The sequence below is a fragment of the Mya arenaria genome, chromosome 8, assembly GCF_026914265.1.
Source record: "Mya arenaria isolate MELC-2E11 chromosome 8, ASM2691426v1".
NCBI classification, from domain to species: domain Eukaryota; kingdom Metazoa; phylum Mollusca; class Bivalvia; order Myida; family Myidae; genus Mya; species Mya arenaria.
The window spans coordinates 839,909-865,357 of record NC_069129.1 but is presented as its reverse complement, the minus strand read 5'-3'; the positions used below and the strand labels follow the sequence as shown (position 1 = coordinate 865,357).

The 25,449-nt window shown below is 38.2% G+C and overlaps 1 protein-coding gene across 1 annotated transcript in view; it reads left to right on the top strand.

Annotated features, from left to right (window-relative positions):
• The window catches only part of LOC128242915 (short transient receptor potential channel 7-like), a 91,483-nt gene that overhangs the window by 12,484 nt on the left and 53,550 nt on the right, over positions 1–25,449 (top strand). The window contains exons 2-3 of the mRNA XM_052960346.1: positions 21,524–21,604; positions 23,922–24,080. Of these exons, the coding sequence (XP_052816306.1) occupies positions 21,524–21,604; positions 23,922–24,080 (240 nt within the window). The remainder of the gene's footprint in view (positions 1–21,523; positions 21,605–23,921; positions 24,081–25,449) is intronic.

The following is a 25,449-nucleotide window of genomic DNA, read 5'->3' as shown; positions in this document are numbered from 1 at the left end:
ACGCTCGTAAATACACGTCTTAGCTTTACTTAATATATATATAACTTTTCATAGAAAAACAACAAGCAAAATGCTTTTACCAGACGTGTAATTGTAGAAAATAAAAAGAACGGGCTGAGTGCGTTTATGATATAAGATTTACAAGTCCAAAGATCGAGACACTTCCAGTCACTTCTCAACAGAATCGGCAATATATCCATCTTTACTAGACTCACATTTCCAGCGACCATGTCTCATCAGACAACGATCAGAGACTCCAGAATTTGCTGCCACTGTGGCACCACCTGAACGTAATGAATGCAAACCAAGCTCCAAGTTTCCTGCAACTTCTTTAAGCCTACTGACTAAACATTCTCGAGCTCTAGTGTAACTGAGCGGTTTGTCTTTGTATATCAATTTACAACTAGAATGAGATCGAAAACATGGTCGAAACAAATATTTATCTAAAGATGTATTTTGCTCGGATAAATTAAGATATTTCTGTAACAAAATGTATGGACAAGCAACAGAGCTTCCTTTTGATATCAAAACTTCTTTACCAAATCTATATTGGTCTGTTTTACTCTTTCTCAAACTCAAAGAAAAATATGAATCAAAAGCTTAACATCGTTACATCGCAAATTACTTAATTCATCATTACGTAAAAATCCAGCAAAAGACAAAACAATCATACACAAATCTCTAACAACAAGCAAATCATTGACGTTCAAATGGTTGATGCACAACTGTATCAACATTTCTGACGTAACTGGCTCTTTTTTAACTGTAGGTTTTGAACAGCAACGCTTAGCAGTCTCTAAAAGGTTTTTTTATAAACATATTATCCGTAGGATCTGAATAGTTGCACAAATTATGCGCCCACTTAATAGCGTATACTGTTGCGGAAATTACACTGGCGGAAAGTCTTCTGTCAATTAAATCAGTCACATATAAAGCTACATATATTGGAAATGCTGGTAAAGCCGAACCGCCCTTCGGCATGATAAATTGTTCCCGCTTTTTAAAATATGAATGGTATTTCACATTGGTATTGTCACTTTTACTCCCCGTAATCATGGTGGCCAACTTCTTCGGTAATTCCCCAAACTGGCTGCTGTCTACGTCACCACCGACAACTTCCGCCTCTATGGCCTGCTCGATGCGCAGCCCTGGAGATAGAACACATAGATCAGAATCTGCACTTTAATGCTACAAAACCGAACTTAAGCGGTCTGCCATCAAATATGCCGTTCTTGCCCCGACCTGGCTTCGTAAGTATTCCTGGCTGAAAAAATCTAATATCATTCACAAAGTGAACGCGATCCTGGTCACCTGCAAAAATCAATGGCCAAAAAGGCGCGCTACGCAATGTGGGCATAATTAATGTACATGTACATTTCTCTTTTTCAATCTTTCGAATACATTTACATATCAATGCGGGTGGCGGAACAAGCCAGCTATTTCCAATGGACCAATCCTGTACTAACGCATCAACACCGGACGTACCTGGGCACCAATATCTGGAATTAAAACATGCGCACTTTGCGTTATAATCTGTAGCGAACCTATCGCATGTGTGTGGACCCCAGGAAGCGTCCAATGACCTGAAAATCAAATCACAAACTGACCAATCGTCACAATCGCCATTTCTGCTCAATTCGTCTGCCTGAACATTATCAGAACGTGGTATCCACATGGACATAATATTGATATCATTTTCTCAACAAAAATCATTTAGTGACAAAGCAACTTATTGCAAGTAAGGCTTCGTACTACCGTTAGAAATGATCTGAACAACATTTTTATTGTCTGTGTTTACCATTACAGTGTTGCCTTCCAGCAAAGTGGATTCACTACGTACCACTCGGTGAATTGCCTCCAGCTCACTCCATGTAGAGCTCAAAAGAGCTTCCTCTACTGACCACGAACCCATTACCATACTATCATCACAACCCTCAAGGTAACCACCGTAACCGGTAGAACTAGCATCACAGTATACCTGAACACAGTCAGCTACTTTTGCTACTGCTAAACTAGAGCAATTTTCGGTTCTCAAATATTCCTTCCAGAATACAAGCTCATCTAGAGCTTTACTCGTCACTGTGACAGGAGCATACCAGCTCGCCCTAGACAATATACAGTCATACAAGGACCTTGTCCGCAGCCTAACCGCTGAGCCAACAGCGCTTTTCATCGACAATATCTGACCAACAATCTGTGCTAATCTACGGGCCGGAACTAAAACGCCTCCAGCGACAACCCTACTTATAATTTCGCTCAGGCTCTTTAGAGCTCGTTCGATTCTATCCTCAGTAACATAAATCTCACCTGATCTCATATTCCAGCTATAACCCAGCCAAACAAGCGACAAGCTTGGATCCCAGTGGGATTTTTCGTGAGCAATCAAAAACCCAAACTTTTCTAAATCTGATTTTACAAACTCACTAAGGGCTTTAGACCTAATGTAGTCTTGATCCCCTCCGAGCCCATCGTCTAGGAACATGATTACTCTGTAGCCTGCAGCTCTCCATTTGCATACAACTGCCCTCAGACATTTCGAAAATATATAACCTGCAGTGCTAAGCCCAAAAGCTAAAACATTGTAAACAAAGTAACGGACTTTCCCATTGAAGTACCATGAAAACCCCAAAAACGTTTTGTGGTCCTCAAAAATTTGAATATGATGGTATGCTGATTTTAAATCAAACGTAAAAATAAAATCTCCCTTTCGAAACATTGTTGTTGCAATTTCTTGGTTTTCAAAACAAAATTTGAATTTGTATAAATGCTTATTGATATGTCTGCAGTCCAATACAAGACGTGCCTTACCAGTTCTGCCAAACGCTACCGTCAGCGGGTTCACCACGTGCGGGACGTCAGTCACCTCACTAATGCACTGTTTAGCTAAAAGCTTACCTATCTCCTCATTGACAAAAGGCACGTTATCACGTGCGGGCCTATTATTATTCAGTACTACTGTTTCTGGCATTTCCTTAAAAGGTATCTTATAACCATTTTTGACGACGTCTAAAATGTGAGAATTTGCCCCAGCTTCAACCAAATGTGAATAACACGATATTAACCTACCAACTGGGCTTTCAGCACTTACTTGTACAATTTCCTTGTCGTCTCCTTTACTCAAATTCGAACTACCAAAACTGTTATTTGATCTATCGACATCGCCTACAGCGTTTAGAGAGCATAACGAATGGCGACTTATCTGTTTGTCGTTATCCGGTACCGCTGCCTGCGCCACCCCGGGACGGGCCGCCACGTGGTCGCATCGCCAATGGCCGGGTTTGCCGCACTGGAAACAAGAGCCTGGGCGTCTGGTCGGGAACGGGACTGGATACGCTGATGACGCAGTAGAAGATACCGTATACGGCGCGAACCGCCTAGACTTCGCGCGACGCTCATCTTTGAACTTCCGGTCGGCCTTCAGCTGAGCTTTGTATATCTTCTTCTCATCGTCAGAGTCTTCGGCGAGAGGATGCGCCTCGTACTCTTGTACAACCTTCCAATCGTGCTCAGAACTGTCTGCTAACTTTATCAACTTTTGTCTATGTTTAAGCAAGTCCATACCTTCCACAATTTTTCCCCGTGCCTTCGCGATAGCGTCATCCGGTTGAGCTGCGGTAACGTCCTGTAGACTGGAGCCCGCTTCCTGCAGCTTGTCGAGCACGTGCGCGTTGGCCTTGAACTGTGCTTCATTGCCTTTCCTCTTGAATACATAATTATTGTTCGCTGACAAAGTATTCTGAATTTGCGAACTCAAATCCCTTTGCGTTGAATTTAAACGTTGCTCAAATGAAGATAATTTATTGTCAATAAGTTTTTCAATGTTCGATAAAAGCACGTTTTCCGAATCCATGCCGGCAAAATGAACATGTACAAAATTCGATATGAACGGTATGCGATCGTCAGGTAGAATGACCAAATTATCCAATATAATACTGCACGAAAATCTCGTGCATAAACCAATCAATATAAACCAGTACCCATTAGACAATTTTTACTTCGCTATTCTACGAAACGCTCGTAAATACACTTCTTAAACATATAACTTGTAGTTTTGGGTAACAGCTCTCAAAAAACAATTTGCCTATAAATAAAAAATAAAAATATTTTCCAACCTACCAACGCTAGTTTTAGGGGCATAGAGCTTGAAACAAACATATTATTTTGTACGCCTCTGGAGACACAGAATTTTATATTATTTTTTTCTATTTTTCTACAGGATGTATAAAAGCGAAATACAATAGTATATAAATATTGACTGCCTTGAGGGTGACAGTGCATATTTTCAATCTGAGGAAAATACTGTCGACCGAGGCGAAGCCGAGGTTGACAATGTTTTCCGAAGGTTGACAATATGCACTGTCACCCTCAAGGCAGTCAATATCTATTGTATTATACCGAACAAAAACTGTAGTATTTTAAAGACTGAAAATACCATTTTCACTGACAGCTGTGAATCTTGCTGCCATTTTGGCAAGAATTGTCGGCTGGTAAACAAAGCGCTCAGGTGATACAGACTTTAAGTGAAATACTATCAGTAAATCCCGTATTCGTACCGTATTGCCAATTTCATATGTTCTGTAGAAGTAAGGTTTTTGTAATTAGTGCATTTTAAGGTTTGCAATGCCAGTTTTATATTAATCATAATTTTTCACATACAAATCCAACATGGCGGTGTATTTGTAGCGTATTTTCAATTTCATGACGTCAGAGGGTGACAGTGCGGCAGAGGGTGATAGTGCGGGGTGATAGTCGAAAATATTGCCCTGGCGTTTTTACTATATGTTCTATAGAAGTGAGGTATAATAATATAAAATATGATTATATCGCCACAAGTCACTTACAGTGGCTTTATCATGATTTATGTATCTTTCTAACGCAAACTATTGACTCCATCGAAATTATCCATTTTTAATTGCCATCATTTAATAGTATTACCCAAGGGGCAAATGTTTGTCATATAATGCACACGGTTTATGTTCAGCATCAATGGCAAACACCAAACCGAGACAGCATGGTTATGCTGACTGCAAACGGAGACTATCGGAAACTTTATGCCTAGTATTGTTTTTGTTCGGCACAATGTGCGCCATTCCTTGTCTAGCTATGACATCGACGGTGAGGTTGCCTTGCTTTTACATAGTTTTTAGTATAGTATTGCTGAAAACAATATCACGCAATGAATTAGGAATAAAGTCAGTAGTCAATGTTTGTTGAGAGAAACTTTAAGGACAATGTTGCCATGGGAATGATATAAATCTAAAACCGTTAATTAACAAACGAACACATTGTATACTAGGGGGATGGATTTTAGGGCATGCTCCTACGTAATTGTTTAATGCAGGATGCGCTTAGGTGCGATTTCCCTTATATTTTGGGAAAAAACAACAATAAACGTTAAACAGTTTTACATGCTTTTTGACCATTAAGGACACACACACCACACCCAGCATTTTAGACAATCAAGTGCATACCCGACCCTATAGTTCCAACGTGGAGCTACGCCAGCACCGTCCTTGAATTGAATTTAGACGCGTTATCCAAGTAAGACACTTCTTCGCTCTTATGGCTTCCGTCCAGTCTTAGACTTCTGGAGGCATTCGATAAAGATCGTAGTCACTTTCTGTCGCAAATCGTAAATTAAGATTATCGTTGTGTCATAGTTTTATTATTCTGCTACAGATTTTATTGAATTGAACTTTAACCAGTATTAAAAATGAACACAATGTTGAGAAAATAAAAACAAAAACAAAAATAACACTGTGTTGCCATTTGTGAAGACTGGACATTATTGGAGTTGCGACTAAAATCGTTTATTAAACAAGGACTAACGGGAAACTTTCTAAGTCCCTCATACCAGGATCAAGCTTAGGCGTTCTATGCAAGTAACATACTTACATACTTACAATCTTTACTAACTTTACCCTAATTGTGTTTTTCACCACAGGGCTTGACCCTGCAGTTTTCATTTTGTTCTTAAAAAGAAGTTTGTTTACTAACCAGTATCAAAACGGTTTTATAATCCGGGTTATGACACACCATTGAAAACTGAAGTTTTAACAGTAATCTGTCAAGAAGATATCAGACTAAAGACACTCCAAATGAATTTGCAGTTTGCATAATATTGTTCTCAAAGTTTTCTAAGTTAGCAGGGGCGGGTTCAGGGTTTTACCTATGATTTAGGGATAAAAGCTTTTGACTTGCAGAAGCGAAATTTATTTGGTTTAAAGTGTTGGCAATGTGGTTCGGGGTTATTGAGAGCGCGGCCCCTTGAACTATTTAATAATTTTTAGTCAAATTTGGTGCTTTGTTGGCTAAGTGTTTATTTATTTTATCCTACATTGAAATAAAAAGTAAACTGGGGGGGGGGGGGGGGGATTATAAGCTTTGCTAATGACCCTAAATTAAAATGTTTTACAAAGTCCATGTTTTAACTAGTTTTAAGGTACACTATTCTGCGATAGTAAAATATACATACTATGCGACATGTTTTGGTGTTAAAAGATATTATACGAAGTGTCGTTTGTTTGCATTTTGCCAGAACATCTTAAACAATTGTAGGGCAAATTAATTAACACATGTAAATGAATCAAAGCATGGTTATACCATCTCAGACCATCGGCTACGTTCCATAATTATAGGGTTTTAAGCTTAATGGTTTGTGAGTTCATAAACAGGCTATACATGATCTACTTTCTTTTGATTTGATTTTCACCGCATTGTTTGTTCATCTACACATGATTTAGTCTTTTTATCGAATACACAGTGTTACGTTCAACTTCTTTAGTTTTCTTATAAGAAACATGACTTTTTCTAACGTTTCTCAATATTATTAGTATACGTGTGGTACTTTCTCCCCATAAAAGGTAGTGAAGTACTAGAAATCGGTGTTATTTCGCGTGCAAGTTGGTCACTCGTCTATGGAACATATAGGGAAATAATTTAGTAGTTTGTGACCTGAAATTGGATATGTTTTGTGTCTTAGTATTCCATAAAATCCAATTAACGATTGTCCGTGGCTTCTTGGTGATAAAATTATAAATAAACCTAAGATATTGACAAACTTTTAGAAAGTGTGACCGAATATCACCTTTTACAGTCGAACTCCGTTGGCTCGAACTCCAAGGGACCGGCGAAAATACCCCGAGCCTCGGAAATGTCGAGTCAAGCGGAAATGCTTAGCTTTAGTTTAAGAAAAGCTGTCCTTAACATCTAGTTCGAGCCAACGAGGAATTCGAGTAGTCACAAGCCAAAATGGGAAGTATCAAACATGTGGGTGTAATCATATGAACTCTTGTTAAACTTTTGCGAAAAAAATCCAATTTTCTGATAAAAAATTATATGGTTTAATTCGCTTGGCTTTCAAAACAACAGATTGTGTATAATTAAAACATTTCAATTTGTAATGCTTTCTAAATTAATTAAAACGACACAAGATCTAGGAAACACACATTTGCTCTTTGGAAATTCCTAATCGACGGATTGATGCATTGATATAATGAAAATGCATTGGTAAATTATAATAAACAAGCATTATGTTTCAAATAGAAAAACGGCGATCAATTTGTGAACAAGGTTACAACATTCGCCGAAATAAAATCAAAATGCATTCATGAACAGTCGAACCCCGTTGGCTCGAACTCCCATGGACCGGTGAAAATCCCTCGAGCCTCGGTAAATTAGAGCCAAGCTGGATTGTTTACCTTCGGTATAGAAATGTCATTGTCGTCTAGTTCGAACCAACGAGTTATTCGAGCCAAGCGAGTTCGAGTAATCGGGATTCGACTGTACTATTACATGCATTTATATAACAAACATTGTTGTCAAACCCTTTCCACACTCATATGAATTCAGTGAAATGTAAACTTTTATAGTTGTGAGGCGATCATTTGTATTCCATCGTGATGTATTGTCTTCATGCACACACCCTGGTCATCTCCTTGGCACCGATCACATCTGCACAATGGAAATTAGTCGCTTCTTCGTGACCCGTCAGTCGCTCATGCCTCCGAGTATGGAAATGTGTGACCGACAGGCGAACAAGGACGAGGATGAAAGCAAAGATGCTTTAAATGACTCTAAATACAGATTGAGATAGGGCAGCTGCTGCAACGCTATCTAGTCAGTAAAGGTATGAGAGACGGATGTTCCAATGACACTAATTAATACACGCATTGTGACGAAACAGTTCTAAGGATACTAATTCAATTAAACTGATAGGGGGTTATTGCGCTAAACACTAAAAGCATAGACAGTATGATAAAATAAATGAAAGTAGCTAAAACATGCATTTATAGAGAATATCTGACATAGTGCGGTCTATCACGAATGAGGACTTTCCAAATAAGTTCATGTTGGTCATTAATATATATGTATTTTGTAGAGAATACTTTATATAGTCATACCTGATTTATTCGATATAAAAACATGCTGTGCTGCATGTTCTAGTACAACATTAATAACATCAAAGGAGTTGCATGCATGTTCTTCTTTTGTTCAGTTAACAATGGTATTTAGTGAAAATCATTAGTTGACAGTCAGCTTACTGTGGTGGTGTTATAAATATTTCTGAATCAGAATTATTCCGATGGACTTTTACTGTTGCTATATACTGACAGTCATTTAGTCATAACATACAAGGGACAACTGGGGGTTCTAAAGAACAAATAAAATGTTCTCGGAATGTCAAATAATTACTTTTATAGTAAACGTGCTTTTAACAAGTAAGAATTCAGAATCCGTAAAGTAAATGTTCTAGCTTTTGAAGCCTCGTGTGAATATATTAACTCATATTGGGCAGTGGATTAAGCCCGAAGAGTGAAGGGTTTTATCTTTTGTCGAACACGTAATGACAGAAGGTTCGAGGACGCGAAACTATGACAACTAACAGGAGGGTGAGTAGGATTTAAATGTTTATTCTACAAAGTTATACTTTTATGGATGCCCATTTCCTATCGCTATTTGTAAATAGCAATTCCTAAAACTAAAATAAAAAATAAATTAACATTTGGCAATACTTGTGTGTACTACCTAGTTGGCAAATATCACTTGACAACCAGCAATGTGATTCGCAAAAGTACAATCGGCGAATCACATTAAGCATTCAGTATTGCAGATCGGACTTAAAGTTGTTAATAGCATCTTGGGTGAGAGAACACTTTTTTCTGCGGGTCATTTAGATTAGGTTGATTTGAAAGACTAAATCTCTTTTATTCTAGGAAACATCGAAGTAATGCAACATCGGCTTCTACTTAAATTGTTTAAACAATGGATAAGTATTTAAAGAACAGAACAGAACATAATGCTTATTTAATTTAAGCATATATAGATCATCGCTGTTTACACAAAAATATAAATATTGTATGCATGAAAGTACTAAATGAACTATGTACATTCCAAGGATTATTTTCTGCATATATTTTCTCAGCAGAGCAACATTTCCCGATTTCTATTATAACGTTTTGCGCCGAATTACAAATTAGGTATGAGCTATTCTCAGATAATGTTGGTGACCAATTCAAGGTTATGTCTCATTCCACTACATTAAATAAAGTTTAAGAATATAGAGGAATGCATGAACACAGCTGGTAAGAGTGAAACCTCATTTGGAACACTTCGGCCATTTTCCAACGAAAACAAACTCTGGTGTATGCTTATAGATCAGTTGAAGTAGTTCGTAAAATTTCAAAGAATAGTAATAATCAATTGTAGTGTTTTAATGTGTAATGTGTATTACTAATTTTAAATCGCTTGCCAGTGAAGTGTTATATTGCATAAAAAATATACTAAAGAGTAAAGTCATAACGTTTTACTGCTAAATTGAAATAACTATGTCACCTACTTGCAGCGTAGTTAAATGCAAAGAATTCTGACATTGTAAACCGTCCATATACATCGATGTTGAATTCGATGGAAAATGGCCGAGGTGTTCCGAATGAGTGAAATATACTCAACATTAAACGATTTTTATGCAAACTGACCTTAAAGTACTAAGAGTTCATCGTTTCCAGGAAATGAATTATTCAAATATAAAGTTCAAGTTAATTAACTGATATTAAGAAGATAAAACGATTGACAGAAATTTAGAAAGGTCTCGACGGAGGTTTTGCATCAATAGTTTTTATTAAACATAAATCGACCTTGCAAATGATGGGCGACACTTAGTTCTATATTGTCATTAGTGTGGCATTTGTCCCATGGGCCTCGTAACGTTAAATGCAAATGCATGATAGCTAAGTCAGAAGTTCATAATATACTGTCTGCAAGGATTAAATCCACAAGATACGGATCTATCGATTGTGCTAGTATATATCTGAGTCAATACCATGTTTGCTTTCTGAAAGGTCATGCTACCATGGAGATATAAATTTATTAATGTATCATTTTAAAACAAGAATTGCTGACTATTGTAGGAAAACCTGGCTTGATGTTAATTAATTCATCACGTTGTGATACTTGTAAATGCTTTAAGTCTTTATTCAATGTTGAAGGATTCCTTAATATTAGTTTACCGTTTCCTTTACGAAAATCACTGGACTAGATTGAGAACCTCGGCTACTGAAATTGAACGAATTTTTAGTATTGATAGTGATAATCGCTTTTAAATTTATTCTTTATTGGTTTATTGGACAAAGACATACTTGTTTTTGAAGATGAATATCATGTATTTTAAGTGTTCAATATTTAATAACATCCTCAAAAATTGGGAAATAGTGACATTGTTCATTTCTATAATCTCTTGGCATCGGAAAGGTTGCCCATATTAAATCAGCTGTTTTTTTATGGTTAGCTATCGATAATACTTAGCTTTGTTAACCAAGAGACACAACTCTTGTCATTTCTAGCGTGTGTATTGTTACGGTTCACATTCCGATAAGGTTTCAAGCGTGTTTATTACTACGGCACTTATTTCGATATGTTTTAGCATGTGTATTGTTACGGTACACATTTTAATATATGATTTTTACCACGTTTAATGTTTCGGTACATATTTCGATATGGTTTCTAGCGTGTGTACCTGAGATGATTTCTAGCGTGTGTACCTGAGCTGATTTCTAGCGTGTTTGTTTTTACGGTACACATCTCAGTGTTATTTTTGCAAAGTTTACTGATAAGGTATATATCTCGATAAAACTTCTTCCATGTGTGTTGAAACGGTACACATTTCGATATGGTTTCTTCCATGTTTTTTTGTTACGGTTCACCTCTCAGTATGATTCATAGCGTGTTTATATTACGGTACACAATACAATATGATTCATAGCGTGTTTATATTACGGTACACAATACAATATGATTTATAGCGTGTTTATATTACGGTACACAATACAATATGATTCATAGCGTGTTTATATTAAGGTACACAATACAATATGATTTATAGCGTGTTAATTATTACGGTACACATTTCTTTATTATTTCAAGCGTGTTCACAAATTTACTGAAAAGTTCCCGAGATGCAAGCGACATATTCCTACCACACTAACAATGTCCTGCAACGTGAGCACTCCGCTGTCCTTTTGTAGATTCACCGATGTGAACAGACAACGTTTCAAGCTGCTTGAGTTCTGTTAATATCACAACCATAGAAAGGTACAATGTATTCCATGTCGTCATGGAACGATGCATCCCCTGTCACGCTCTTCAGCAGCATGTCTTCTAGGTGTCTGTATGCCTTGTAGCCTGATTGGTCGATGCAGTTTCTGGTGGTTGCCATGGCTTGATCGAATGCCTCGTTGTAGATCTGTCGGTTGTTTCCCTTGTAGTAGTAATAACCAGTGGTAAATAGTGTAAACTCTGCTGGGGCGGTTCCTTATTCGAATCTCCACAGCACTTTCTTCATCTGGGCAGTCTTGTCGACATCTACGCCCTTCAGCATCCCGTTGACGATCTCCCAGAACACATCATACGACAACTATACCCGAAGTCTCTCCAATGTAGCGGTGGTTATATAGACTGGCATTGCGAGGTCCCTCTTCTGCTAACATCGTTTTATGTTGAAGTTATGTGCTCAGGTTCTCTGTTTGCCGCAGAATTGCGTAACCAAGGGATTCACCAAACATGAGGTCAAAGCACCTCATTTGAGTCTGAACTCCGAGGAAACGGGCTCTGGTTTCGGAATCTCCACCAAAGTCATAACAGCTCTCCAATAATGATTGCAGCTCGGTGTAGTTGGTGAGACCGTTGTCCATACTTGCAGCTCGTACTGTCCATCTGGTAGGGCAAAGTACACGAAACCCCGGTATATCGGGACTTATCTCCATCTTCACCTCTTCCAGCTTACTGTCACCTCTAGGCGAATATTCGATTAGTTTGGACATCTCATGTACTGTGTCAAGCGCATCCCGGAGCATCTTTGACCTCCTGACAGTGTCTCCAACAGCGGGGGTTAGTGCGGCTCTGTAACTGTGAGTGTACACTGCTCGTGGTTCCTTCTTGATGATGCTGGTGATTTATAATTATGTCGGGAATATCTTGAACACATGATATGAAAATATATTTTATTTTAGCCGAAAAAAAGGCTGCATAATTATCACACACATATGATACAGAACAATAGCAGCCAAATCACCCTTAAATCGGGGAAATATGAATAAAACACATGTAATGACAAATAAATGATATAAATTACAATTTTAATACAGTAGATGAAGGGCGGGAGGGAGGGTAAAATATAAGACGACCGTTCCCGCGACTTAAATTCAACAATGAATGTGAGCGCCAAATAAAAGAAATCAAGCGTGGAATTACCGAAAAGGAATTGAAGGTACTAGAGGAACTAGAGTTAACTCCCTTACAATTAAGAGTTTTGAAACAAAAATTGCACCTTTACTAGCTCCCGACATGTTACCTGCCCTGTCGTAGCACTGACCCCGGCACTGGCTTAGGGGCATGTTCATACGAAGAAGCCTTTCCGGTTACATATATTTCAATTTCCGTTACAACAATTGATCCAATGAACTCCACGTGCACTTTCAAAAACAAAACAGAACAGAACAGATGTTTTTCTCGACTTATACAACAAAGCATCTCGTCAAGCATATATACAAGTAAACACAATACAAAAGGCATGCATGTGAAAATCGTACCAAGGTCGCCAATATAATTAACAATTCAAGGTTAGCCTATAGCGTGACCCCCCCCCCCCGCTCTGTAATTGTTAATATGTTTTTTCGCTATGTTTATTGTAACGGTACACATTCTTATATGATTGATAGCGTGTTTAGTTAACACTACACATTTCTATATAATATAAGCATGCCTTCTGCCTATTGTTTCCAGAGTTCACATTACACAATTATTGTTTAACAGTTTTATTTTAAAGGGACACATTTCAATTTGAGTGAACAATGTCAAATGTAGACTTTTCAATATAACTGCTACCATTCATAATTAAGGGTTCTCATTTCTGCTGTAGTCTATAGATCGATTTCCAATTAAACAATGCCCACCGCAGGTGTAGCTAATCTTTAACGTTGTATCGTCCCGAAGTAAAGAAATGAAGACAATTTTAAACCAGGTGTAATAACTTTGATGGTAAGTCTTGCAGTATTCTTGAGTACTTGAAGTTAATTGTTTGAGTTGTTTTTTGTTTTATTCTACATTACCGTCAAGATGATGATGGCGCGGATTAGGCTTCTTATATATTTGAACTATGGTTCATTAGGGATTGATAGCATTTTTCTTGCGTTTATGCTGTATGTACGCAGTACGGCACGCGAGCAAATTCCATGAAGCACGCAAGCGCTTCTTTGTCATTTGCTCGCTTGCCCTACTAGGCCCATACAGCATAAACGCAAGAAAAAATGCGATCAATACTTATATTTACATTTTTTGTGAATAAACATTAGCAGTATCCTCTGCAATTGAGAATTTGTTTTTAATCTAAAGAGTGTAACAGACAATATACATTTGTAAAAAGAGCAGCTGATTTTGTAATGTCGTACTTATCCAATTGGAGCGCTGTAACGCCGCATAGCAGCATCGCCGCAAAAACGTGTTTTTCTCCGTTTATGCGGTGATTTTCAACGCATAAACAGGGCGACCACGTTTATGCGGCGTCGCTCAACGCATGAAGCAGAACTTGTTTATATGGGGCGCAACTCTGCCTTTTTGCCACATAAAGAGATTTATTTATATAAGGATAAAAATTAGAATTATAATATTTTAACAAAAACGATGGTGATGACGGTGATGATGATGATGATTATGGTGGTTGTGATTGTGGTGATGATGATATTGTTGATTATGATAATAATTAAGATTAGGGCGTAGCATATTACTGTCATTTTGAAAAAAAAAATACGGGAAAAGTAGGCAGGCAAATTGGTCAAATTTAAGGTAATATTTTAAAGTTAAGCCAAAATTGAAAGTTGAATATAAATTATTTCTCCCCTTGGGGTGTTCACACCTATTTGTTCTTGATTGCAAATGACTAGTGCATAAATACACAATCAATGGAAGAAAGACGTCCTTGATGACCCTATATCAGTCATCTGAGACTTGTTCAAGTGCCCTAAACTAATGTTGTGCTGAACATTTTGGAAACAATATAACTTTCAAAAGTTTGCTTTTCGTTGCCCTGGTAATCAGAGATATACGCTGATGGCCTAGACGTGAATAATTTTCACAATCGCACAGTTACCAGTGGTTCTTGACAAGGAAATAATTCTTAGCTCATCTGAGCACAAAGAGCACATAAGGAGGTGTGAGGATTGTTGGATTTCTGTTGTTTGTCCGTCGTTCACAATTGACTTTTCTAGAAACGTTTGAAATGACGTTAAAAGTGCGCATTGTCAAGGGTACATGCCCGTCAGTCTGACAAAAGGGCGAGAATATATGTTACGTCATACGACGATTCAATTTTCTGATTGTCCCAAATGACGGTGTTGTGCGTTGTCGTAACATATATTCCCGCCTTTAGTCGGGCCAAACGTCATTTCAAACGTTTTCGCAGAAAGATCAATTGGTTTGGTTTACATTTAAACCAATCTTACACCGAATCTTTGTCAGAATTCACGTCTCTAAAAAGTATAGTTCAAAGCTTGGTTAATTGAACACAAAAAACTAAGTCCGATCGTGATGAAACTTTGTCAACCACTATTGTACTAGTATGTGTTTGAATTGTTTTTATAAGGCGAAAGTGTGCCTTTTTGCCACATAAGAAAGTCCTGTTTATGCGTTGAAAATCACCGCATAAATGTGGTCGATTTCGTTAATGCGACGAAGCTGTTATGCGTCGTAACAGAGCGCAATATTGAGATAAATAATGACGTTATAATACCGTGTATGTTATACAATATAAACGTCAAGTTTTATCTACCCAAAGGACTAGGAGAATGTAAATATTTGAATTTGAACTTGGTGATAAATGTTGTGGCGGCGTGAAGTACGGAGCCCGTAAACCCGCTTTTATCCCAACTGAGATCTTTCTCTGTTTTCATTGACCGTGCAAAGGCAGTTACCCCAACAATTACTTAAGAGTATTTTAATAGCTGGGTAATGTTTGTTGTCTTGTAGCGTTGGGTACCGTGTTGTTTTTGAGGGTCCTTGGTCCTTAAAGCCTTTACCAGGGTACTGCTTAAATTGATGACCTCTGGACCAATGCCTATAAATCACAATGCTTGTCCCTGTAGTTTGCAGTCACATAATTTGAAGTTTATTCTAAACTTTACAAATACTGAGAAAATCAGGGCAACATACTTTGGCTATAATATGGGACATAGGGCAATGCATAAAGAACAGAACATACTCGAAATGTACGTGGAAATACCTTTACACTGTTTTTTACATTTTTGTTTTGTATTCAGTTTCAAGTAGCCTTTTATCATGTTTTATTATCCCATGTGCGACGGTTTCCAAGGTTTGTGCTGTTTAATAAATCAAAAGTATACTACGTTTATAAATGAATGCAAGAATGGTCATTAACTTACAATGTGTCTTTGGTAATACATTTTAAATCGATTAATCACGGCTTTATAATAAATTTCAATGAGATTTAACATTATCCTTAAATGACATGGTGTTAACGAGTTCCATCTATAAGATTTATGTGCAGCAAAAAGAAAGAACTCCCTGTAATTATTTAACAGCGGTTCAGTGCTTGTGGCTTACAGGGACTCGCTCATGGTTTTTAAAATAAACAGTTCTCACACCGAATTAGTCTTTCAGCAGATCAATTTACTTCCTACATATATCTTCGGGTAATTCTTGCCCTTTAAGATGATGGTTTTGTTTAGATTGTATGACTTTTTCAATTTCGGTCTATTTTAGGGTTATGTTGGTCACTCAAAGTTGCACTGAATTTTGAAGGAGCTTAAAATTGTTTTGCAATTCAAAGTTATTAATTGACATCCGATCGCTAAGCTGCCAGCGGAATACTATGCAGATTTGTTTTCTCTTTCAAATGCACTTTTCGAAAAAAATATTTTGGACCTTATTGAACATTTATGTAGAATAAGTGGAAAATCGAGGCCCTGAAATTTTGAATCCAACTACTCGATAATGGTTTGATTGCCCCTCTTGCGGCATTATCACAGCAGGGTGGCAAGGTTATGACACTTCGGGTATGGCATGTGCAACGAAGTTTGTCATTTATCCTTTATAGTTATACAATTATTTTATAACAAATTTCTTTCCTTTGTTCAATTTGAAAATAATTTGTGATTTATGTTTGACTGCAATTTTTTTCTTATTATACTATGATTTGATTGAAATAATGATATTTAAGTGTGGGACTTTTAAAAACGGTTGATGTAAGTTTAATTTGCAATATTGGAAACACATATGGGCTATGAAAAATAATAAATAAGGGTAATGCAAGGTTACAATTTGGATATCTACATCGAGTCAACATGTTCATTAGAAATGCTTACGTTCTTATTCCGAAATGCATACGTTTTGGTCTACCTTTTTGCACTCAACCCAACCTGTTTATAGATATACCGTAAATTAGTTATGATTTTGCAAACAAAGTGTTACACGAAATTTTGTCAGTATGTTTGGTAACGAGAACACTAGGTGTTCGTAACGTGTCAAAATGTCATTAAGTCAATGTGCTATAGAATAAACAGGGTATATCTTATTGACTATACACAACATAGAAGTCCGTGATGCCATAGGTGTTGCACCATGGACACATGCGTGTTCGAACATTTTCATTTAATTATTGATTCCACAGAACACAACTTCATGAATTCGTTTTGAAATATAAAAGTGGAAGTCATTGATTTAAATGTTGAATATGGAATATACTTTCAATCAAACATTCGTTTGCAGTGAATGTTTTTATACGTTGTCTCAACATAAATGACATTTTAATACCTCCTTACCGTAAAAGACCGGTACTAAATGATAACAACAGCAAGCTGTGTGAAGTTAGCTAAACATACGACATTGGACATTGGACATTGGACATTCAAAATCGAATGTTGTGCTGGCACGACATTGGACATTGGACATTCAAAAGTGAAAGTCGTGCTAGCACGACATTGGACATTGGACATTCAAAATCGAATGTTGTGCTGGCACGACATTGGACATTGGACATTCAAAAGTGAAAGTCGTGCTAGCACGACATTGGACATTGGACATTCAAAATCGAATGTTGTGCTGGCACGACATTGGACATTGGACATTCAAACGTGAAAGTCGTGCTAGCACGACATTGGACATTGGACATTCAAAATCGAATATTGTGCTGGCACGACATTGGACATTGGACATTCAAAATCGAATGTTGTGCTGGCACGACATTGGACATTGGACATTCAAAATCGAATGTCGTGCTGGCACGACATTGGACATTGGACATTCAAAATCGAATGTCGTGCTGGCACGACATTGGACATTGGACATTCAAAATCGAATGTCGTGCTAGCACGACATTGGACATTCAAAATCGAATGTCGTGCTGGCACGACATTGGACATTGGACATTCAAAATCGAATGTTGTGCTGGCACGACATTGGACATTGGACATTCAAAAGGGAAAATCGTGCTAGCACGACATTGGACATTGGACATTCAAAATCGAATGTTGTGCTGGCACGACATTGGACATTGGACATTCAAAAGTGAAAATCGTGCTAGCACGACATTGGACATTGGACATTCAAAATCGAATGTTGTGCTGGCACGACATTGGACATTGGACATTCAAACGTGAAAGTCGTGCTAGCATGACATTGGACATTGGACATTCAAAATCGAATGTTGTGTAAGAATGTATTTCCTGAATGCCTGTATATATGACCAACAAGTGTAAGAATGTGTTTCCTGAATGCCTGTATATGACCAACAAGTGTAAGAATGTGTTTCCTGAATGCCTGTATATGACCAACAAGTGTAATAATGTGTTTCCTCAATGCCTGTATATGACCAACAAGTGTAAGAATGTGTTCCCCGAAGGCCTGTGTATATGACCTACAAGTGTAAGCATGTGTTTCCTGAATGCCTGTATATATATGACCAGCAAGTGTAAGCATGTGTTCCCCGAATGCCTGTATATGAACAACAAGTGTAAGCATACATTGGGGAACAGATTCGGGTACTCTCTCACACGCACTTTGATATTGGGGAACGGATTCTCGTACTCTCTTATGCACTTTGACATTGGGGAACAGATGCTGGTACTCTACCACGCACGTTGACATTGGGAACATACTCTGGTACTCTCACATGCACTTTGACACTGGGAAACATACTCTAGTACTCTCATTGGAGAAAAGATTCTGGTATTCTCAAACACACTTTGACATTTGGGAACAGATTCTGGTACTCTCACACGCACTTTGACGTAAGGGAACATACTCTGATACTCCCACACGCACCTTTACACTGTGGAACAGATTCTGGTTCTCTACCACGCACTTTGATACTGGGGAACATACTCTAGTACACTCATTAAGGAACAGATTCTGGTACTCTCAAACACACTTTGACCTTTGGGAACAGATTATGGAACTCTCACACGCACCTTTACACTGTGGAACCGATTCTGGTACTCTCTCACGCAATTTGACATTTGGGAACAGATTCTAGTACTCTCTCACGCACTTTCATATTCGGGCACAGATCCCGGTCCTTTCCCAAGCACATTAACATTGGGTAACATATTCTGGTACTTTCCCAAGCACATTGACATTTGGGAACATACTCCTGTACACTACCACGCACTTTGACATTGGGGATCATACTCTGGTACTCTGACACGCACTTTGACATTGGGAAATCTACTCTGGTACTCTGACAGGCACTTTGATATTTGGGAACATATTCTAGTACTCTGACAGGCACTTTGACAATTGGGAACATACTCTGGTACTCTCACACGCACATTGACATTGCGGAACATACTCTGGTACTCTCACACGCACTTTGACATTGGGGAACATACTCTGGTACTCTCTCATGCACTTTGACACTGGGGAATATACTCTAGTACTCTCTCACGCTCTTTGACATTAGGAACAGATTCAGGTACTCTCACACACTCTGGTACTCTCTCACGCACTTTGACATTGGGAACAGATTCAGGTACTCTCTCACGCACTTTGACATCAGGGAACATACTCTGATACTCTCACACGCACCTTTACACTGTGGAACATATTCTGATACTCTCACACACTCTGGTACTCTCTCACACACTTCGACATTGTGGAACATACTCCTGTACACTACCACGCACTTTGACATTTGGGAACAGATTCTGGTTCTCTCCCACGCACTTTGACATTGCGTAACATGCTCTGGTACTCTCACACGCACTTTGACCTTTCGGAACGTACTCTGGTACTCTGACACGTACTTTGACATTTGGGAATAGCTCTGGTACTATCAAACGCACTTTGACAATCGGGAACATACTCTGGTACTCTACCACGCACTTTGACATTGAGGAACATACTCTGGTACTTTACCACGGACTATGACATTGAGAAACATACTCTGGTACCCTACCACGCACTTTGAAATTTAGGAACATACTCTGGTACTCTACCACGCAAGTTGACATTGGGGAACTCACTCTGGTACTCTACCACGCATGTTGACATTGGAGAACATACTCTGGTACTCTATCACGCACTTTGACATTGGGGAACATACTCTGGTACTCTACCACTGACTTTGACATTGGGGAACATACTCTGTTACTCTACCACTGACTTTGACATTGGGGAACATACTCTGGTGCTCTACCACTGACTTTGACATTGTGGAACATACTCTGGTACTTTACCACGCACTTTGACATTGAGGAACATACTCTGGTACTCTACCAGGCACTTTGACATTGAGGATTATACTCTGGTATTCTCTCGCTGACTTTGACATTGAGGAACACACTCTGGTACTCTACCACACACTTTGACATTAAGGAACATACTCTGGTACTCTACCACGCAAGTTGACATTGGGGAACATACGCTGGTACTCTACCACGCACTTTGACATTGGGGAACATACTCTGGTACTCTCTCACTGACTTTGACATTGAGGAACATACTCTGGTACTCTCTCACGCACTTTGACATTGAGGAACATACTCTGGTACTCTCTTAGGCACTTTGACAATGAGGAACATTCTCTGGTACTCTACCACACACTTTGACATTGAGGAAATTACTCTAGTACTCTCTCACGCACTTTGACATTGGGGAACATACTCTGGTACTCTCTCACGCACTTTGACATTGGGTAACATACTCTGGTTCTCTACCACACACTTTGACATTGAGGAACATACTCTGGTACTCTCCCACGCACTTTGACATTGGGAAACATACTCTGGTACTCTACCACGCCCTTTGACATTGAGGAACATACTCTGGTACTCTACCACACACTTTGACATTGAGAAACATACTCTGGTACTCTCTCACGCACTTTGACATTGGGGAACATACTCTGGTACTCTGACACGCACTTTAAAATTGGGGAACATACTCTGATATTCTCTCACGCACTTTGACAAACAATGGGGAACATACTCTGATATTCTCTCACGCCCTTTGGCAATGGGGAACATATTTTGATTCTCCCTCACGCCTTTTGACAATGGGGAACATACTATGATACTCTCACACGCACTTTGACAATGGGGAACATACTCTGATATTCTCTCACGCCCTTTGACAATGAGGAACATATTTTGATACTCTCTCACGCCCTTTGACAATGGGGAACATATTTTGATACTCTCTGACGCACTTTGACATTTGGGAACAGATTTTGATATTCTCTCACGCCCTTTGACAATGGGGAACATACTCTGATACTCACACGCACTTTGACATTGGGGAACATATTTTGATATTCTCACACGCACTTTGACATTGGAACCATTCTCTGGTATTTTCTCACGCACTTAGGATTCTCTCTCATGCATTTTGACATTGACTAACACATTCCTGCCATGCCTATTTTCACGAGTAAGTCACATTCTTAGGATAAGTAGTATTGACTATAACATATAAATTCTATCATATAATAGCACAGTTCATGTTTATATTTCCGGTACAGACGGGGTCGTCCCGCCCAGCAAGGAGACGGCAGGGCTCAAGTCGGTTGTCGCTTAGCTCTATACACAGCCAGGACTCGAGAGTGGTATGGATACCTTTGTTTGTTTACTCATTTACATACATTTCAGAATGGCAAAAAGTGTTTACTCTTCTGTAACATAATATTGAATGTTCACCTTTTATTCACCTTACAAAAGTAATCATTCTATAATTGGTTTCGAGGCTTTTTATAACAAGCAAGGAAACAACATAATTTCTTTGCCTGGTTGTCTGAATTATTATTTTAGAGAACTATCGGGTTTCAGAATATAGCAATTTGAGCACATTATGACCAATTAGCTCGTCAGACTGTGTAATTTAAGGATAAAACAACTTTGTTTTTCCATAGCATTGGTGCGCTGGAAAAAGCGGCCGCGTGCGCACATGATCGACACTGGTACGAGAAGAGATAGTACATGTGTACTACTAGTATGCAGCAATGATATTAAACCTGACCTGTAACTAAAGGATGAGTTCAGTTATGACTCTTGGCTTATACAAGTTACATATATGCCGACCTAGTTAGAAGTACCATTATGCGCGTAATTTCTTTTTGATCCAAAGATGAAGATTTATTTTCTATTACTCTATTTTTTCATTAATAAAGCACGTAATTAAAACCGAATACTTTTCTAATAAGAATAAACATGTTTCATAACTGTTCACATTTTGTCTACAGAGTTTGTCACTGTAGTTTCAGTGTACCAGTGTTGTCAGGGTAGAGCTGTTATACGACGAATGGTCGATACTTTGTCTCCTCAGATCCTTACCTGTCAGTCGTTAATGTATTTTGCCATGATTACTGTCACCGATTATCCGTTTCGATAGTAACAGTGGAATTGCAATCGGGAAATATTTAGGAATATGTTAAAGATTGTTACTTCGAATCGTTTGCGAGCTAGTATCTTATTTGGCCGATTTGTGGCTCTTGTAATGAAACCAACGTGTTGGCGGTTTATAACCGTTTGCGCCAAAGTACCACAGACTTCACTTCACAATTGACGTTTTTTTCATGTCAGATAATTACGATTATCAAATAAGTTAGAGTTAATTTTGGCGCGTTCTACAAACAATCGCTTCTCCCACTCCATTTTCCGTAGATCGCCAATATGAACTCTTAGTAGTAGTTTGATGACACGAGTTAAAATCTTATTGACAAAGGAATGGGCAAAGTTAGGTAGCTAACATGCCCTTCTTATTTTTGTTTTATTTTTCTTTAGGTCTTCTTACTGATTTAGAATGCATCTTTATTGGCTGACATACTGTGAACGCAAAATCTGACACAAGGAGTTTGTATCGGATGTGTGACAGTTAAGGCGGACTCTTAACGATCAAGTGCATTACATGCATATCTGCCCTTTCATTGGCTGGAAGCAGGTTTTATTCTAACACTTACGTAGTGTAACCGGAAAGTAACAGTAACTGATAAAAACACAGTTAAGAAATTCGAAGCGGTAATGGACATTGAAATTGGTAATGTCCCCCGTGTATTGTAAATATGAATCAATAAACATTTGATTACATTTTGTTTTAAGCAAAGAATATATCGTGCGACAGAAGTAAAACATATTAATCCTTATTGAGAATACTTATTGTCTCCTTTTATATTACATGCACTGAAACGTCTTCTCTTGCGTAACTTTTTTTCTGATCTAATCGATTTTGCTTTGTAACATTATTACGAGAGCAATTTTGCCTAGCATTGAAACGCTGACTAGTAATAATAATGAGTGATGTCAATAGTAGTATATCAAAATGTCGTATGACCCGAGGAATACCTTACGTTACATACTCTCTGTTCTCCATGATAATCAGGGGTAGAGTCATTGTTGGTCCTTGTCAGTAGCGCGATTGAAATTATTGGCTGTCATAGCGCTCGCTAATCAACGGTGACAGTCAATCGCTATTCAATGGCGACCACCGGCGTCACCAATTATATATAGCCGCTCCATCGTCTGCGAGTTTGCTTTAGTCGTGGTTTTACTTTTATCGATGATAGAACAGATAACAGCCCATGCGTAATTAATGAACGTTGATGACTTTTCCATAGTGGTTACAATTTTAACAAACGTGTTTATTGCGATCGAATAATAGTAACATGTCTGCAGATTTCGTATTTGCTGGACAGCCACTTTTCGGAGATTAGAATTATGACGATGAGTTTTTGGATTATTTGTTACGTAAAATAACGCATGCACTTAACTAAGAACGGTACAATGTCCGGCCGGGTTAACGCCAAAAAGAAAACAGCGTTTCGGAACATGCAAAACAAGCGAAACTCGAGATCAAAATTTCAAAGAAACGCTGACGCGATAGGGAAGACGTTCACCTTGTATAAAGCTACACGTTCTATCTCACAGCTTGCGGACGCCGAAGAAGAGTTTCTGCACGCGGCGGAATTTGGGGATATTCCGACAGTGCGCAGCCTTCTGGTTGATAACCCCGAGCTGAACGTGGACTGTATTGACGTTTTGGGACGAACCGCTCTCCGTCTCGCCGTTAAGAATGAACACCTGGAGGTAGGTTTGATATTCCGTTCGTTCTCAATATAGTTGTGTGCATGATGGGACGTACACGATTTGTTTATATAGATATTTTATATCATAAATAACGTCACAACATAATTGTAGATACACACCTAGTTTAATTACTGTTTAAAAAGAAAACAAGGACAATTATTCTGTTCGACGTTTTTGACAAAAAAGAGATAATCAAACACTTGAGCTATTAAGGCCTCAACAAATCACTAACAATTTTGAAGGTCATTGTCATTTAAACCTTGTTTAAAACCCCAAAACGTTGTAATATATGTTTTTTAGTCTTAGGGGCGTTTTATTCCCGCTGTACAAACAAATTATCTAAATTTATGGGATTCCCAGGCGTTGTATCTTCGGGATGCAAGTCGGACAGGTTTTAATATATATACACAGTAAAGTAGCAATGGTCGAGGATCATGTTACTGTACATATTCGGGATGGTCCTGGCTCGTGACGGTCATTAAACCTCCCAATACCGACTTGTCGGTATTTATCAGAAATGCAACTTATATAAACATCACCATTAGCAACTGTATGAAAATACTACATTTCATCATTATGATAATACTACAGTAAATGATATTAAATAACAACTGTACAATAATTGCCGATAATGTGCGGTAATTACAAAGGAGAAGTGTCCATAGTGAGAAGATTGGTTGACGGGTGTATTGTATTTCTTCTGTGATAACTGTAGTTGCATTCGGATCTCCTCGGCCATTATCGAAAACAACCTCGGATGTATATAGACGGTTTACAAACTCAGAAATCGGGTCTTTCAAGTCCGCTGCAAGTAGATCGCGTAGTAATTTAATTTAGCAGCTAAATTAAATGACTTAACGCTGGGGAAACTTAATTCTGTTTGAAACAGAACACTTCACTGGCAATCAATTTAAACTTAGGTCATCACATACACGCTAAAACACTACATTTGATTAATGATATAATTCAAAATATTACGAACTACTTTTACTGATGTACCGGCAATACATCCGAGGTTGACTTTCGATGGAAATGACAGAGGAGTTCCGAATGCTGTAGTTGATCGTGTTGTTTTCCATTTAAAGCTAACCAGACAAGGTTTTAGGTCACGTGTCCGTTCTTCTGATATATTATATACAAATATTGTGCGAACATCGAAACCCCTAATACAGATGAAAAAACGGACAATGAACAGTAAAATGTATGAGTAATTGAAAAATATCAAACACATTGAAAAATATAAAACACAAATAAACAAATGTAAAAAATAATGTTTTTTTAAGTATATTATCAAATATAAATCAAGTAAAACTTTATATAATATGCATTTTGAAGGTCCTTTCCTGGTGGAAAATGCGATCAATCCGTA